At 56.2% G+C, this 15,136-nt stretch overlaps 1 protein-coding gene across 2 annotated transcripts in view; it reads left to right on the top strand.

The window, feature by feature from the left end:
• Window positions 1-2,737: 2,737 nt before the first annotated feature.
• Window positions 2,738-15,136, top strand: part of TLCD4 (TLC domain containing 4) — a 44,901-nt gene continuing 32,502 nt past the window's right edge. For both annotated transcript variants that reach the window (XM_037051369.1, XM_037051367.1), the window contains exons 1-3: window positions 2,738-3,180; window positions 13,355-13,532; window positions 14,894-15,059. In XM_037051369.1, coding sequence (XP_036907264.1) covers window positions 14,905-15,059 — 155 coding nt within the window. In that variant the 5' untranslated portion in view covers window positions 2,738-3,180; window positions 13,355-13,532; window positions 14,894-14,904. The remainder of the gene's footprint in view (window positions 3,181-13,354; window positions 13,533-14,893; window positions 15,060-15,136) is intronic.

The following is a 15,136-nucleotide window of genomic DNA, read 5'->3' as shown; positions in this document are numbered from 1 at the left end:
CGTTCCTCTTGGTTTTCCTTTTTAGTTGTTTTCAGGATAGTTCATATGCCCATTTGAATCTTCACTTATATGCATTAGTGTCGCTAAAAATAATTTATATTTTAGTAGTTTATATCTGCAATAATTTACATTAATTTATAATAACCTGTATTATTATAAGTAACTTATAACTTATAATAAACTATAGGGAAAAATACATAAAACCAGATGAGCAAGGACACAAAAGACAGAGTCTCACCTGCTCAGAAATAACCACTGTCCCTGTCCTGAACTAGTTTCTCCTTAAAAGTTTCTGAAAAACAAATGATAGTACTTTTATTTTTTATTATTATTATTTTAAATGATAGATACATGCTTTTTAAAAAGATTTTATTTATTTATCTCTTTAGAGGGGAAGGGAAGGAGAGAGGGAGGGAAACATCAATGTGTGGTTGCCTCTCGTTTGTCCTCTGCTGGGAACTGGCCTGCAACCCAGGCATGTGACAAATAATAGTGCTTTTGATAGTGATAGTGATAGTGCTGACAAATGATAGTGCTTTTAAATACTCAGAGGCCTTACAAAAATTATTAATGCACTGAGACCACCAAGAGAGAAAAAAGTCGTGCTGGGGGTTATTCATTTTTGACTAAATCAGCCTTTCTTACCCAAACGTGTGGTAACCCTTGGATCATCTCCTCACTCACGGAGAGCAGTGGGGGGTGGAGGCAGCTTCCTGGAATCCTTTCGCCTTAATTATTTTGTTTCAGCAAGAAGCAGCATTTGGTCTCAGTTTTCCCAGTGACTGCCCCTGTTTAGAAGTTCAGGAATTTCTGGAAACAAATTTATCAGAAGAATTTGCCTCAACAGAATTTTTGTATTTTTTCTCTGTTTAAGTGTGTATGAATCATTTTTCAGCGACCTGTTCCTTTGACCTGCTTTTATGGAAAAAACAAACCAAACCAAAAAAAACTACAATCCCCCAAAGCAGCTTCCTTCGCCGCCTCCCCTGTGAGGGGCGAGGAGCCCAGACGGCAGACGCAGCCCCTGGAGGAGCCTTCCCGCGGAGGGGGTGTCGGCAGAGGGCAAGTTAGTGAGAACGAGAGATTTAAAATGTGAGCAATCAATGGACGTCTTATTATTTTTAAGATATTTGTTTATTTTTAGAGAGAGGAGCAGGGAGAGAGGGAAACGTCAGTGTGTGGTTGCTTCCCACAGTGCGCCCCCTACTGGGGACCTGGCCTGCAGCTCAGGCCGGTGACCCTAATTCCCACTGGGAATTAGACCTGCGACACTTTGGTTCACTGGTCAGTGTTCAATACACTGAGCCACACCAGCCAGGGCTGAAATGGATATTTTAAACCAAGTAAGCTGCATTAAAATATTGAGGGAAAATGTACAGTTGATGCATTCTCCTACCTCCTAAGGTGATTGAGTTTCAATTACCCTAAAGTTTCAAAATGCAGCTAATATTTCTTGAGTCCCTTTCCTGCCTCCCAGGCCTGGCCCCTGAGGCCCTCAGTCCCAGGCCCCGCGTCACCTGACGATGGAGGCTGCCTTTCTAGAGGCCTGGCAGGAAGGGTGAGAGCGTGAGGTCCAGTGAGGAGGGCTGCTGTGGGTGGAGTTGCCCTTGGCCTCGTCCGTGGGTGCCAGAGAACATGCAAATCAGAGATAAGCATGGGGCCAGCAGGACGGAACAGAGCAGTGGTCAGCCCCGGGGCTGCGTGGAGCGGGTCTGGAGGAGGCAGACCTGACTCGGAGGCCCGAGGTCACGGACGAGGTGTGTCCTCGCGGGGCCAAGCCTGGAGCTGTGCCCTCACAGCCGCCCACGGAGAGTTCAGAAGCAGCTGCCCCAGTGGGCAAGGCAGAGGCAGGGTGAGCGGGGGTTGTCAAGGTCCTGTGCCCATTGTCGGGCAGCTCTGATGGGGCAGCCCGTGGCCCTGCTGTGTCTGGGAACCGTGGGGAGCAAGCTGGCAGCAAGCAGGCACGCCCTTGGGGCCTTCGGGTCCCCCCTCCCTGCTTGGGGTGGGCTGCTTTCTGCCCCCGTGGGCACTGCCTTTCCTGCTTCACTCAGGTCCCTCTGCCAGGAGGGGGTCTTCTAACTATGCACTAGCACCCCCATTTTACAGACGGAGAAACCGAGCCCGGTGAGGTTCAGTTAGCCGGAGTGGTGTGTCTGTGTGTGTCTGTGTGTTAGGTAGCACACACTAGCTTTATCTGCAGATGTTTCTGTAACAGAACTAACTGTACGACGCTAATGGTGTTCACTAAGTAGTTGCTTTAGAAGGCCGCCTCCTTCAGAGGAGGGTTTGTTGTTGTTTTCGCGATTTATCACGGCCGGAATGTGCCTCTGGCCGATTTGTTTCACTCAGAGCAACTCTGTCTGTTGTTGGGAAGTCTTCGAGGGCGGATTTATCCAGCAGGTCCGGGAGCTCCTTTCGGGCAGACTTTATGCGCCGGGCAACTCGGAATCCCGAGCCAGCGACCGCGGACCCCCGCCCGGCCTTCCCCTCGGCCAGCCCAGGGACTCGCGTGGGCGGAGTGCGCTCCGAGGGTGGTTTCCGGCGGGAGAGACCGAGCCCGAGGCACGCGCGCCCGGCCTTGCAGCCCCAGGCCGGAGCCCCGAGTCGGACGTGGCCGGAAAATCAATCGCTCTGCTTTCTGATGACGAAGCCTCGCGCCTCCTCGGAGGCGCTTCTGGGCGTGTGAGGCAGTGTAAACTCATCACCTGGACCGGGTTGCGGTGACGTGGCGAGCCCAGGCGCTGCCCGCTGCGGAAGCGGGCTCGGCCAGTCCCCACCGGCGGGCTCGGTTACTCGCTTGGGACAGCCAGGCGCCGCCCGCGCCGGCCCTGGCCGGGTGACAGCGACGGCCCGGCGTGGCGGTTCTCGCTTCTCCGCCCTTCCCGGACCTGGGCTCCGGCCCCCGAGGGTCGGCCCCGCCCACTCTGGCCCGGGTCGGAGCCTCCGGGAGCGCAGCGCGGCGCTTGGCCGCGGCCCCTTTAAGGAGCGGCGCTGCGGTAACCCGAGCCCGCAGTCCCGGCGGGTGGCGGCGGCAGCTGCACTCGGGACAGCTCCCGCCCGCCGAGCATCCCGCGGCCTCTGTGGCCGGCGCCAGCCCTCTGCCGGGCCGGAGCGCCGGGAGCCCGGAACCGGCCGCGCGCAGCCGCCGCGCGCACGCGAGGGACTCCGGACACGGCACAGGTGACGCGGTTTGCAGGGCCCGGGTTGGGGGCGCGGGGAGAGGGCGGCCGCGCGGGGCGCGTGGCTCCAGCAGGTGCGTGCGCGGCGCAGCATCCCGGCCCGCGGGTCGCGCAGGCGGGGTCCCGGCCCACGGCTCCGGGTCTCCGGGCGTCCCGCTCCTGCTCCCCGGGCTGTCTGGATGCCCCTAGGTCTCAGATGCAGGGGAGAGCCTTGCCGGAGCCCGGCCCGCGGGCGCATCAAGTGGGTAAGTGCCCGATTCCGGCCCCTGAACGAAACAAGGGGCTGCTGTTCACGCTCGCGGCGCCCGGAGGGTCCCGTCTCCAGCCTCCAGTCGGAAGCGTCTAGTGCAGAGGGAATGGGCGCGGGGACGCCGGGGTCTGCTGCCCCGCTGCCACCGCGCCGGGCAGGCTGCTGAAGCCGAGTGCCCGCCTCGGTTTACCCAGCCGTGAAACGCTCCCGGAGCTGCTGTCTGAGCTCGGGAAAGGGGCGCTTTGCCGGCCGGTGTTGTGTCAGCTGCGCGGGTTGGAGCGTTGATGCCCCAGAGGCCCCCGGGAGGGGGTCTGGATGAACCCGTCCTCCTTGGGGGACAAGACAGAAAAGTTTCTGCGGACGTTGGGAGTCGATGCGCAGAGCAGGAGAGGCTGTCACTTTAGTGAGCTCTTCACTCAGCCACACGCGCGGGGGAGGAAGGATCTGGGGCTGCGGGTGTGAGTGACATGTGGTGGCCGTGGGCACGTGGTGTCGATGGACCAGAACGGCTCCCTCCTCCAGTAGCTGCCCCAGGTGGTGGGTGGGGAACTCCGTTTGTCTGTTAAGGGTGCTACGTGGGAAGTAGAGACTTTCCCCCTTCGTTTTTCTTTTCCTAAAATTGTGTGGATGAAACCAAGTGATGTGTGTTTCGGCGGCGCTGGAAAACTGGAGACAGCTCCTGGAGCAGCCTCCGATCTGGGGTGTTTGCCCTCGGGGGTCCAGAGGGTGCTCTGTGTCGGGGGTGCTTCACCCCACCCCCTGCGACTCTTCTGCCACACCACCTCCCTCCCTTGCACTTGTGCCGTGTGAGCCGGCACAGGGGGGGGCAATCCCACCCCAGCGGCTCAGCCCGGCTCAATGGTTTGGACTCTGAGGCATTCCTGTCCCTCTAAGCCTTCTTCACTGTGTTGGGGAGGATGACAGCTCATTCCCAACGGAAGCCGTCCACGTGCAGGTGCCTGGGAACGGCGTGGTCACGGGGTGGGGACTTGACAGCCAAGTCCAAGAAGCGAGGGTTTCTGAGTCACCCTGGCGCGTGGATGCAGGAGTCGACCTGCTTCTCCCTCTGTTTCCGGACTCTCCCCGGAGAGATTCCTTCGATTACCGAGGTGAACGGAGGCCTCGGAGCAGGGAGCCAGGCTGGTAGCTGGTCGGGAGCGTGGGGAGGAGTGCGTGAGACTTGGGAGGGGACCAGAGATGCTGGAGGAGCTCTGAGCCGTGTGGCGCTGGGGCCTGGCTATGACCTGCCCTTCAGAGCCTGCCACAGGCGTGCTGGAGACCCAGGCCCGCCCCCACCCCCGCCCCACCAAAGGGCCTTCCCCGCAGGGGAGGAAAGGGTGCCGCTGACTTCCCGAGAAGCCTCCGGGCCTCAGCGTCTCCGGCACCCTCTTCTCAGATGACTGTCCCCTGCCCTGCAGACGGAGGAGGATTCGTTTCACTCCGGTATTGCAGCGTGGCTGGGAAAAGTCACCTGAACCGTCTACAAGGAGATACAGAAAACAGGATTTTCTGTGGAGGAAGATAATGAGTTAATTGTCCGGATGAGAAGTGGGTGACAGGACCAGGAGGGCCAGAGCGGCCGCCGTCCCAGCCTCTCCCCCAGTGTGCCCTGTGAGAGGAGCCGGCAGAGAGCCCTGTGCATGGAGGTGAGGGCCCCTGTTCTCAAGGCTGAGGCACCGGCTCTGCCTCCCCGGCTGGGGCAGGCTGTGTTGGCTGGCAGGGTAGGGGGCACCGGGGGTGTCACTCCGACAACTCACCCCCTTGGGCGGTTTTTCTGGTTGAGCCAGAAGGTGGCTCCCAGAGAGCGAGTCCTCCTGCTCCAACGACATTTGTCGTGGAGAGAGTTGGTGCGCTCCAAACAGCTCCCGGATCTGGGAAGGGCGGGAGGAACACAGGTTCTGTTTTGTTGTTTTTGTTTTTGTTCCGAGGACATTGGTCTGTTCGGGGAGGAGGCGTCCTGCGGCTATGGGAGGGTTAGCTGGAGGGTCCTGGGGAAAGGCCAAGGCCCTTGATGGGGACGCCTGGCCAGAGCCCCGGCCCCACGAGGAGGGGAGTCTGAGCAGGGGGGCCAGCGGCTGGGGGCAGGCAGGTTGGGGGCAGGCAGCCGACAAGGCTGCCCTGGGACGTTCCGGAGGAGCACACGGCACCCCGTGCACCGTGTGTGGGCCCGGGCCACAGCGACGCACGCTTGTCTGAAACCAGCTCGTGCCCTGGTGCCTTTCCTCCCATTTCTGCTTCCTCTCTGTGTCTGCTCTGTGTCCTGAGGAGCTCGCCCGCTGTCCAGGGGTCACAGCCCCCTCTGGAAACTGTGTGTCCAGTGGACGGAACCATGGGTTGCGGGGAGCAGGCTGGATGCGGGGACTGAGGGGTGGGGGCACGGATTGATCCGGAGGTACCTGCACCTGTGGGTGGGTCTTGTCTGGGGGTGCGGGACCCACACTCGGGAAAGACAGCTGGCGGGGCAGACGCAGAAAGGGGACTTCCTGCCCACCCTCTGCACTTGGGAACAAAGCCACCAGCTCTGCGGGAAGAGGGAGTGTGGGAGGGGTGCACGCAGCCCCAGAAGGACTGGGGAGCTGGGTCTTCAGAGCGGCAGAGACTTCGTGTCCATGACAGAAGATGCAAAGGCTGCAGAGGGAGGTGGCTGGTGGCCGGTGGCCAGTGACCCCAGGCCCCAGGCACTGTCACCAGTGGGACCAGGACCAGGAGCAGAGCGGTGGTGGATGGCCCTCATCTCCCCGGCATCTTTGAGAAGGTTGTGTGGATAGCACCGAAGTGGGTGTGGTTTCCAAAGCCCATTTGCTGATCAGACTCATTAGGAAGTTGGCTGCTTGCCTCACAGAGTATTGGAAAGGATTCTTATTACCTCTTATAAAAGGGTTGGGCGGTCAAGACTCCCTCAGACGTCTATTTCAAGCTGACAGTCCAGCTGGACCCTTCGCTCACAGCCTTTGGGATTGCCAGCGGAGCTTGCGGGGGCGGTGAGTGAGGCAGCCCCTGGCAGCCCCGAGTCCCGGCGTCCGTGTGCTGCGCCTTTTGGTGGCCGGGTCTCTCTGCGGGCCTCTGACTTCCTCTCTGCAGCAGCCCAGGTGGACCCCACACCGGTGTGCTCGCTGGTGGCCAGAAGGACCTGCCTGCCCTGCAGGAAGATGTGCAGGTGGCCGAGCTCACCTGGTTGCCTGGTGGCTGCCGGCTGTTCTCCACCACAGGCAGCCTCGTGCTCCTCCCCTGGCCCGCCCCCTGCCTGGTCCGCCCCCTGCCTGGTCCGCTTTTCTCAGCCGAGTGGCTCTGTTTCCACTCTTGTCTTAAGGTTCGCCCTCCTAAGCTGTCTGGAATCCATCTAATCCTTTCAACCCTGGTTTCTCTGAGGTCTTCTCCAGCCCCGGACTCAACGGTGTCCACCTGTCCAGTCCTAGGCGCCCTCACTGGGGTCCTGGCTCTTGCTTGGTTGGCGTCACTGCGTCTCGGTGTCTGCTCTGGAACAACTGTGTGCCCCAGTTTTGTCCCCAAAGAAACTGTTTTGTCAAGTTAGTTTAATGAGCTTTCTCCGAATAGGCTTTAAAACCGTTTAAAGGGTGCCACCGGAAGGCACAGAAAACACCTCCCCGTCCGGCCGACACTCACTCGGGGGACTGGGAGGAGGAAGCACTTGTCACCCGGTGACGGGTTTAGAACACATCAATGAACCCCCCTTACGCAGCGCTGCGTTTCTGGGGGGACCCTGACCCCCCAGACTTGCCTCAGTGAGCGTGTTCTGCTCGAAGACGTGTAAAAATAGTGACGCAATTATGAATTGAAATGCTCTGTGATCTGTCATGTGCTATTTTAAGGACTTACGAAGATGACAGCTGTGCTCCGGTTGAGAAATATCCTTGGCCTTTTGGATTTAAAAAGACCCGCCCCAGTGTTTTTTTACTGAATGGACGTTTCTCACACACCCTGTGGGAGGGTCCAGGAAAGAGAGAGAACCGAGGGCAGCGGCCGAGGCCTCCATCCGGTGGGAAGGCCAGGTTAGTGCCCGGAGCGAAGGCAGCGTGTTGGGAGCGAAGGCTTTGTGTCTCGGGGCTACACCTGCGAGGCTCTGGGCATCTTAGGGACTTGACGGTGCTTTATGGCCTCCAGTCTGTAACTGTTCCCTTTGATGTTTTTTATTTTTAAGTTTCCAGAATGAGGCTCGCTCGGGACAAGAACATGCCAACGGCTGGGGTCTGGAGAATGAGAGCCCACTGCTCTCCTCTCCCTGGCTCCCACGGCCTCTGCTCCAGCCCCGGACACGGCCAGAAAGAGGCCACTCGTGGGGACAGAGCCCTTCTGGCCGTTCTGTCTGCAAGTGCCCACGTGTGCCTAGTCAGGTCTTCATGAAAAATTTAGCATTTTGCTGCCTGTGTGGTTTTCTTTTCCACTCTGTCCTGTGTGATGGGCATTCTTCTGTATCATCGTGTGCATTCAGATGTCCTCATAACCAGAACTTCCGGTCAAGATGGAGGCGTAGGCAAAAGCAGGATTCGCACCCTCCCACAACCACCTCAGCATTACAGCCCAAACTGCAGAACAATCGCGTTCCGAACCACCTGGAATCCGACTGAGCGGAAGTCCTACAACTACAGAGTTAAAGAGGAAGCCACACTGAAACTGGGTGGAGGGGCGGAGATGTGAAATGGGGTGCTGGCCCCACTCCCACGCGTGGCGCGTAGGATTTGGGAGCCATGCCTGGGCTGTGGAGGTCTGCTCTGAGGAGTGAAGGGCCACAGCCCCACAATAGGCTCGCCAGCCCGGCGTCCCAGTGCAGAGAAGCCCCCGTGACTTTGGGCTGTGAAAACCTGTGGGGACTGTGGCGGAGAGAGACAGGGCCCCTGGAATTCCAGGCAGCTGCTCCTAAAGGGCCCCCACGCAGACTTGCCCTGACTCCCTCCCTCTGAGCTCCAGTGCTGGGGCAGCAGCTTGGAAGGGACAGACGAGGAGGAACGGGATTGTCTGGCATCAGGACAATTCCTGATTGAGCTGGGGGGCGGCTGTCTTCCAGATGGAAGAGCTGGCCGAGGCCGCTGCTCCTTTTCTGAGCCCTCCCCCCACAGAGCCAGCAGGCGGGCACATATCTGAGGTTCCACCAACCTGCCTCACACTGTTCTCCCCACCCTGGTGATTCCCTGAGGCCCTGCCCTACTCGACTGGTGGGCCCATTCAGGCTGTTTTCAGGGGCTTTTCCATAATAATGGCCTGTCTTGGCTCACGCTTCACGTTTTCCTCAAATGTGTCACACAAGCAGCACTTGGCCTCAGCGTGCCACCAGCGGCAGCCACCTTGGCTCACAGCTTGGCCTGGCCTGCGCTGGCCCCTCCAAGCCCAGCACACATAGAAGCCACCTGCAGATTGCTCTGTAGCTCATGCTGGCTGGCTCCCGGGCAGAATGCAGGTGGTGGCTGACCTTGGCCTGCACCTCCCAGGAGGCCCCAGAGTCAGAGCATCTGGTGGACAGCTTCAGACCCCGTTGAAGCACCACCCCACCTCCTCCACAAGTGACACACTCAAGTGACATACTCACCCCATCCCTGCTGAAGTCAGTCCAGCTCTGTGGGGAGGTCCCTACACTGCTGATCCGCATGGTGGTCGGTGGTCACAGCCAGTCCTTGCAACAGACTGGCCTGAGTAAATCCCTCCCGTTGACCTGTCAGCAGCAACCAAGGGGAGAGCGTACTCAGCCCGCACAGGGGACACATCTGGAGTGCCCAGTCTGGGTGATAGGGGAGGCTCTGCCACTGGACCCTCTGGGGGACCTACTGTATCAGGCTGCACTTCCAAGCCCGGGAGACATACCTAATACACAGAAACAAACCCAGGGATGCTGCCAGAATGAGGAGACAAGCGTCCCAAAGGAAAGAACAGAGCAGAGCTCCAGAAAAAGAACAGAACAAAGTGGAGACAAGTGATCTACTGGAGGCAGAGTTCAAAGCCGGTTACAAGGATGATCGATGGACCTCGGAGAAGAGCAGATGAACTCAGAGAGAACGTCAGCAAAGAGAGAGGAAACATAAAAACAGAGATAGAAAACAAAAAGGAACCAGTCAGAAATGAAGAACACATGAAACTGAAATGGAGAATTTATTATGGAGAATTAGCAATAGAGTAGGTGAAGCCAAGAATCTAGTCAGCGACTTGGACTAGAAGGAAACAAAAACCCGATCAGAACAGCATAAAGAGAAAATCCGAAATCAGTCAGGACAGTGGAAGGAGCCTCTGGGATAATGCCAAGTGTACTAACATTTGCATCATCGGGGTGCCAAGAAGGAGATGAGAAAAAGAAATTGAAAACCTATTGGAAAAAATAATGACTGAAAACTTCCCTAGCTTGGTGAAGGTAATAGACGTATAAGTCCAGGAAGTACAGAGAGTCCCAAATAAGATGAAACCAAAGAGACCCACACAGAGACACATAATTAAAATGCAAAAGGTTAAAGACAAAGAGTCTCTTTTTCTAAATCCTTGCCTGAGGGCATATTATTATTGATTTTGTGGGGGTGGGGAGGAGAGAAAGAGAAACATCGATCAGTTGCCTCCTATACACGCCCCAACAGGAGACCGAATGCACAACTTAGGTACATGCCCTGATTGGGACTTGAACCCATAGCCTTTTGGTTCCCAGGATGGCACTGGAACCAAACGAGCCACTCAGCCAGAGTGACAAAGAGAGAACCTTAACAGCAGCAAGAGAAAGGCGGTTACCTGTAATGGAGTTCCCATGAGATTGCCAGCTGCCTTCTCAACAGAAACTTTGCGGGCCAGAGGGAACTGACAAGCAATATTCAAAGTGATGAGAAGCAAGGACCTACAACCAAGATTACTCGACCCAGCAAAGCTGTCATTTAGAATCCAAGGACAGATCAAGAGTTTCCCAGACAAGAAAAACACTAAAGTAGTTTATCATCAGCAAACTGTTGTTATATGGAATGTTAAAGGGACTTCTTGAAAAAGAAGAAATAAAAACATGAACAATCAAACAGCAATTAATATCTATCCATCAACAGTTGAATCTAAAAAGTAAAATAAACAAACAGAACAGAAACAGACTCATAGATACAGAGAACACGCCGAGCAGTGGGGGTGTCCGAGATGCCACTCGTGTATTGGGGTGTGACAGGAACCGGGCAAAACATTTTCCTTAAACACAACAGCAGCAACAGCTCTGCACATGGTCCACGCAGAAGACATGGGGCTTGTTCACGGGGGGGGGGGGTGCCACAAGTTCGAAAGGGTCGGGGCCCCCTTTCTGAGACGTCTTGGGAGCACCTCCAAGCCCCAGTCTGTCAGCCAGCCTCGGCCCATGAGAGTGTTAGCCGGACGCCCCGGCCTGCAGGTCGGGTAGCGTGGAGCACTCTCAGAGCTGAGCTTCGCAACCGCATTTGTTACCCTCTGGCCTTGGGGACACCTCCTTGGTCAGTCTGTATGGCCAAGTCCAAGGTCCATGCTTAGGTGCTCTTATAGAACACTCCCTGAATTGAAACACGAGGTGGGCAGCAAATACTAAACCAGGGGTCACCTGAAGCCACATCACCCCACAGCCTGTGAAATGGTTCAAGGAAGCACGTCCATGCGGTTAGATTTTCTGGCTACGGGACAGTGTCAAACCTGATCCCGAGTCAGGTGCAGAGGCACCAAGTTCATGGGGAAGCAGGGCGGTTGGAAGTTGTGTGGGGAGAGGAGGTCAGAAGAGAGGCCACCAGGTGCCTCTCTGGGGCCACAGGTGGGGGTGAGCTGTGGTGAGCGGTGGGCACACTGCTTCGGGTCAGACTGGCCTGTCCCTCTGAGAGGTGGCACTGTCAGGAAGGCAGCGTGGGGCTTCGTGGTCAGGAAAGGCTGTCACAAAAAGCACTGTCCTTTGTGGACTGTGTTTTATTCTACTGCCCAGTAACCAGTGTGCACCCCGCCCCCAAATCTGGTGGTTGAAAACAATGACCTGTTATCTCCATGGTTCTGTGGGTGGCTGGGCAGTCACTCAGCTGGTGGGGGGGCTCATGCACGGGCTGCCTCCTGCTGGAGGGTCAGTGGGCTGCAGCAGGGCTGGCCGTCAGTGTTGAGTGCCGCCGGTCAGCGGGGCAGCCTCAGCTGTCTGTGTGGCCTCTCGTCCTGCTGGAGACCGGGCCGATGGCAGCCTCCCAGACAGCCCCCGAGAGAGAGCGACGGGCAGGTGCCAAAGGTCTTTAAGGCCTACCTGGGCTCCAGGGCCCTCCTGGCTGGTCTTCTCCTGTGTACTGGTCAGCAGGGGCAAGGCCAGCCCAGGACCCTGGGGGCGGAGACCCGGACCGCACCTGGGGACAATAGTAGTGGCCGTGTCCTACTTGCAAAGCAACAAACGGCCGTTCCATGATTGAGGATGGTGGCCAGGGTGCCGGTGCCGCTAACTCGTGTGTGGTGAGCCGTCTGGCGTGGACACCTCTGCACCCGGCTCCCACTCCGAGAGGCCCCGCGCTCTTGCCCGGGGCTGAGGGATGAGGCTGGATAAGGATTTGGTTCTCGGTCTCTCTCCAGCCGCACGACAGGAGGGAGAGACTCGCCTGGTTTTCCTCAGTCCCATCGAACACAGTCTCTTGTTTCGCTCGGGGAGCAGGTAGTGAGAGAGAGAGAGGCAGGCCAGCACAGCCCTCCCTCGGCCACGGGGCTGGGTGCCCCCAGGGGCTCAGTGGGGTGGCAGCGTGGAGGGGGGAAGGCCTCTTGGGTTCTGAGTTTCCAGGGCTTCCCTCAGGGGGCGGCTGGGCCGAGGAAGGGGGTGGCGTCCTGCCAGCACAGGGGTGCAGTGTTCCGGGGAGACGTGGTCAGCTAGCAGGACCTGCGCCCTGGAAGTCATGGCAACCTCAGCTGTCGCTGTCGCAGGAGTGCCCACGGAGCGGGCTGAAGACGGAGGGAGGTCAGGTGGGAGGGGGGACAGGTGGTGACGGTGTGAGCAAGCCTTTCTAAAACTTTGTCCTTGGGGGGGGGGGGCAGGGAGAGAAGGCAAGAGAAACAGGAGCCAAGGACTGAACTGGGAGTTTGTGCCTCCAGGGAGCTCCAGCCAGTCTGAAAGCCGATAGAGAGGCCTAGGTGAGGGGAGAGTAACGCGGAGCAGAAGGTTTCAGGGGGCCCGAAAAGGAAGGAGGTGCAGCCGCAGGGTGGAGGGTGCTGGAGCCGGAGAGCAGGGGCCTTGAGGTGCAGGTGAACGAGGAGAGTTTCAGGTTGGCTGTGGGGGGGCGGGCGGGGGCGGGGGTGGTGGAGGGCTGCAGGTTTGGGGGCGCGGGAAGAGTTTCTTTGGTGTCCCTGCCCCTGTGAACGAGGAGGGCAGTTCTGGTGTGAGGTGGGTGTCAGACACGCCCATGTGCATCCTGGCCAAGTGCCGGCCACCAGTCGCACGTGGACGTGAGTGAGGAGGTCCCACCCTTTCCCACTTTTGCTGTGCGTGCCTGAACCTCGCCGAGTCATGAGCACTGCTTGGTTTTATCAGTTTCCGCCGTTTTCTTGCCCCATTCAGTGGGGACAAGGACCACTGCTTCCTGCCAGAAGCCTGGGCTTTCTGGGGCAATTTGTAAAAATCCTGGCTCCGTCCTCGATTCGGCGTGACTGATGGAGCGAGCGGCTGTTCACTGAGAAGCCAAGCTGGGAGCATGATTCCATTAACCTGTGTCTCATAGGCCTTTAGTGGAAGGCACAACTTGATTACGAGGGGCCCTTCAGCTCCCACCGGGGCTGTTTTTGCAGAGTGGGGCTCAACAGACACCCCACAGACCCCGTGAACTGAGAGCAAGTGCGGAAAAGACCGAGTGTCCAGGAGAACAAAGGCTCAGTAAAAGCTAGCTTTTTAAGGAATAATGAATTTCTTGAGGGTGTACTTCTGAAAAATGTACTGGTGAAGTTACCAGCTCACAGAACGGTAACGTGTGATTCCTGCTGTGTTTTACAGCGTAACTTATAGCAGCCAGTCGGGAAGGAGATGCCCATTGCCGACGCTGAATTTTCACAGAAGTAAGTGAGCAGCCAGGGCCCGGCCACCCTCCAGGACCACTGGGACGCGCAGACTGCCGGGCCAAGGCTTCCTCCTGCTCAGGGTCGTTCGTCCTCTCCGTCGAGTCCTATCTCAGGTCAGACGCCCCGCGCTCTCCGGTCCCGATTCATCGTCTCCGTCTGTCTGCCCCCGTGGTCGGTCTCCAGACCCCTGTCTGCTTCGCTCTCAGAAAAACATGGTCCCTGTTCTGTCTCACCTAGAAAACCCTAAGGATGTGTAATTCGTGGACAAAACGTCCTTTTATGTATTGTTGGTTAATATGAAGCTAAAAGACCACAAGGTAAAACCTTTAATACCCAATAAACACAATTTTAAAAAGGTAAATGAGCAATAAGGTTAGTGGATCTTGGAGAGAAGAAGGGCAGCGTCAGCATCTTGCCAAGCGTGTGCCCTGGGTGAAGGAGGACAGTTCCTTCCCACAGCATCAGCGCTGTCGGAGGCGCCTGTGAGGGGCTGCCAGGGGCTGCAGGCGGCGGGGGCGGCCTCTGACGACCCAGTTCCTTTCCCTTTGAGCTCAGCTCTGTCCCGGGAGGGGCTGGAAGGCTGCCGTGTGGCAGCAGCGAAGGCTTCCAGGCCCCGTTTTGGTCCCAATGTCCCTGAGATTTCTAGGAGCCAGACGGAGTCAGCCCCATGGCACAGAAAGCAACCACCACACCCTTTGAATGCGCCTGCGTTCACATTGCCATTCTCCTCACTGACCGTGTCCTTAAAACCCGAAGCTCCTTTGTGAAAATCTTTGACCTTAGAGATGAAGGCTGAGGGAGACTTTCGGGCCAGGGATATGGGGGCCTGCCGAATTTTTAAAAAGTTAAAAACTAATTTAAGCAGTAAGAGTGGTATGGTTATTTTCCCAGGTGGCGTTATTCTTCTTAGGGTTTAAATTTTGTTTTAAATGTTGGTTGTCCGGTTGTAAATTAGTTTTTATTATGCAATTATTTTTTTGTTTAGCTATTGTGAATAATGTTAATTCCATTGTGATTTTTGGCGTAATTGCTTCTTAGAAATTACCTAATCCACTGTCGTTTTATAAATGAAGAAATTGAGATGTAGAGAAATCAGGTGATTTGTCCTAAGTCTAGTTAAAAATATTACTAAGCAAACATTTCAGTTAGGGCATTTGAAATTCCTTCTCAATGTTAAACCCTAAGACTGAAATAATTTTGAGTATCATGATGATAAATTGATCTCTTGAAATTTATAATATTGAGATCTTTAAGATAACAGGTTTCCCTTCTTTTATTTTAAATACAAATTAAAGATATATGCCAAATTGCTGGCAAAGGCTTACAATTCTTGTGGTTTCTTAGTATGCTTACATTTGTGCTAAATTATGAAGTACTAAAAGCCCAATCATGTACTTTTTTAAAGTGAGAAAAGTGAATTTAGATTTCTCAGGAGCCATTGAAAGTGGTTTCCCGCCCTTGCTCCCCTCTGCAGGCAGGAGGGCTATGGACGCCCTCAGCGGGCTCCCCATTGGCACCCTGCTGGCCAGCTTCTTCGTCTTCCAGCTGCTTTTCCACTTCCTGAGTTCCTGGTTTTCAGCAGCCGTGTCTCCAGGTTTCAACAGCCTCAGCTTCGAAAAGAAGATTGAGTGGAACTCCAGGTAAAGCTTATGAAAACGGAATGGGTTTTTAAAAATTCTTTAAAATATTTCCAAAAAGTGTTTCATTTAGGATCTAA

Source organism: Sturnira hondurensis, unplaced genomic scaffold (assembly GCF_014824575.4).
Source record: "Sturnira hondurensis isolate 20B ecotype Veracruz unplaced genomic scaffold, ASM1482457v3 Scaffold0007217, whole genome shotgun sequence".
NCBI classification, from domain to species: Eukaryota; Metazoa; Chordata; class Mammalia; order Chiroptera; family Phyllostomidae; genus Sturnira; species Sturnira hondurensis.
Note: the sequence above shows the minus strand (reverse complement) of the source record. Positions and strands in the feature narration are given on the sequence as shown.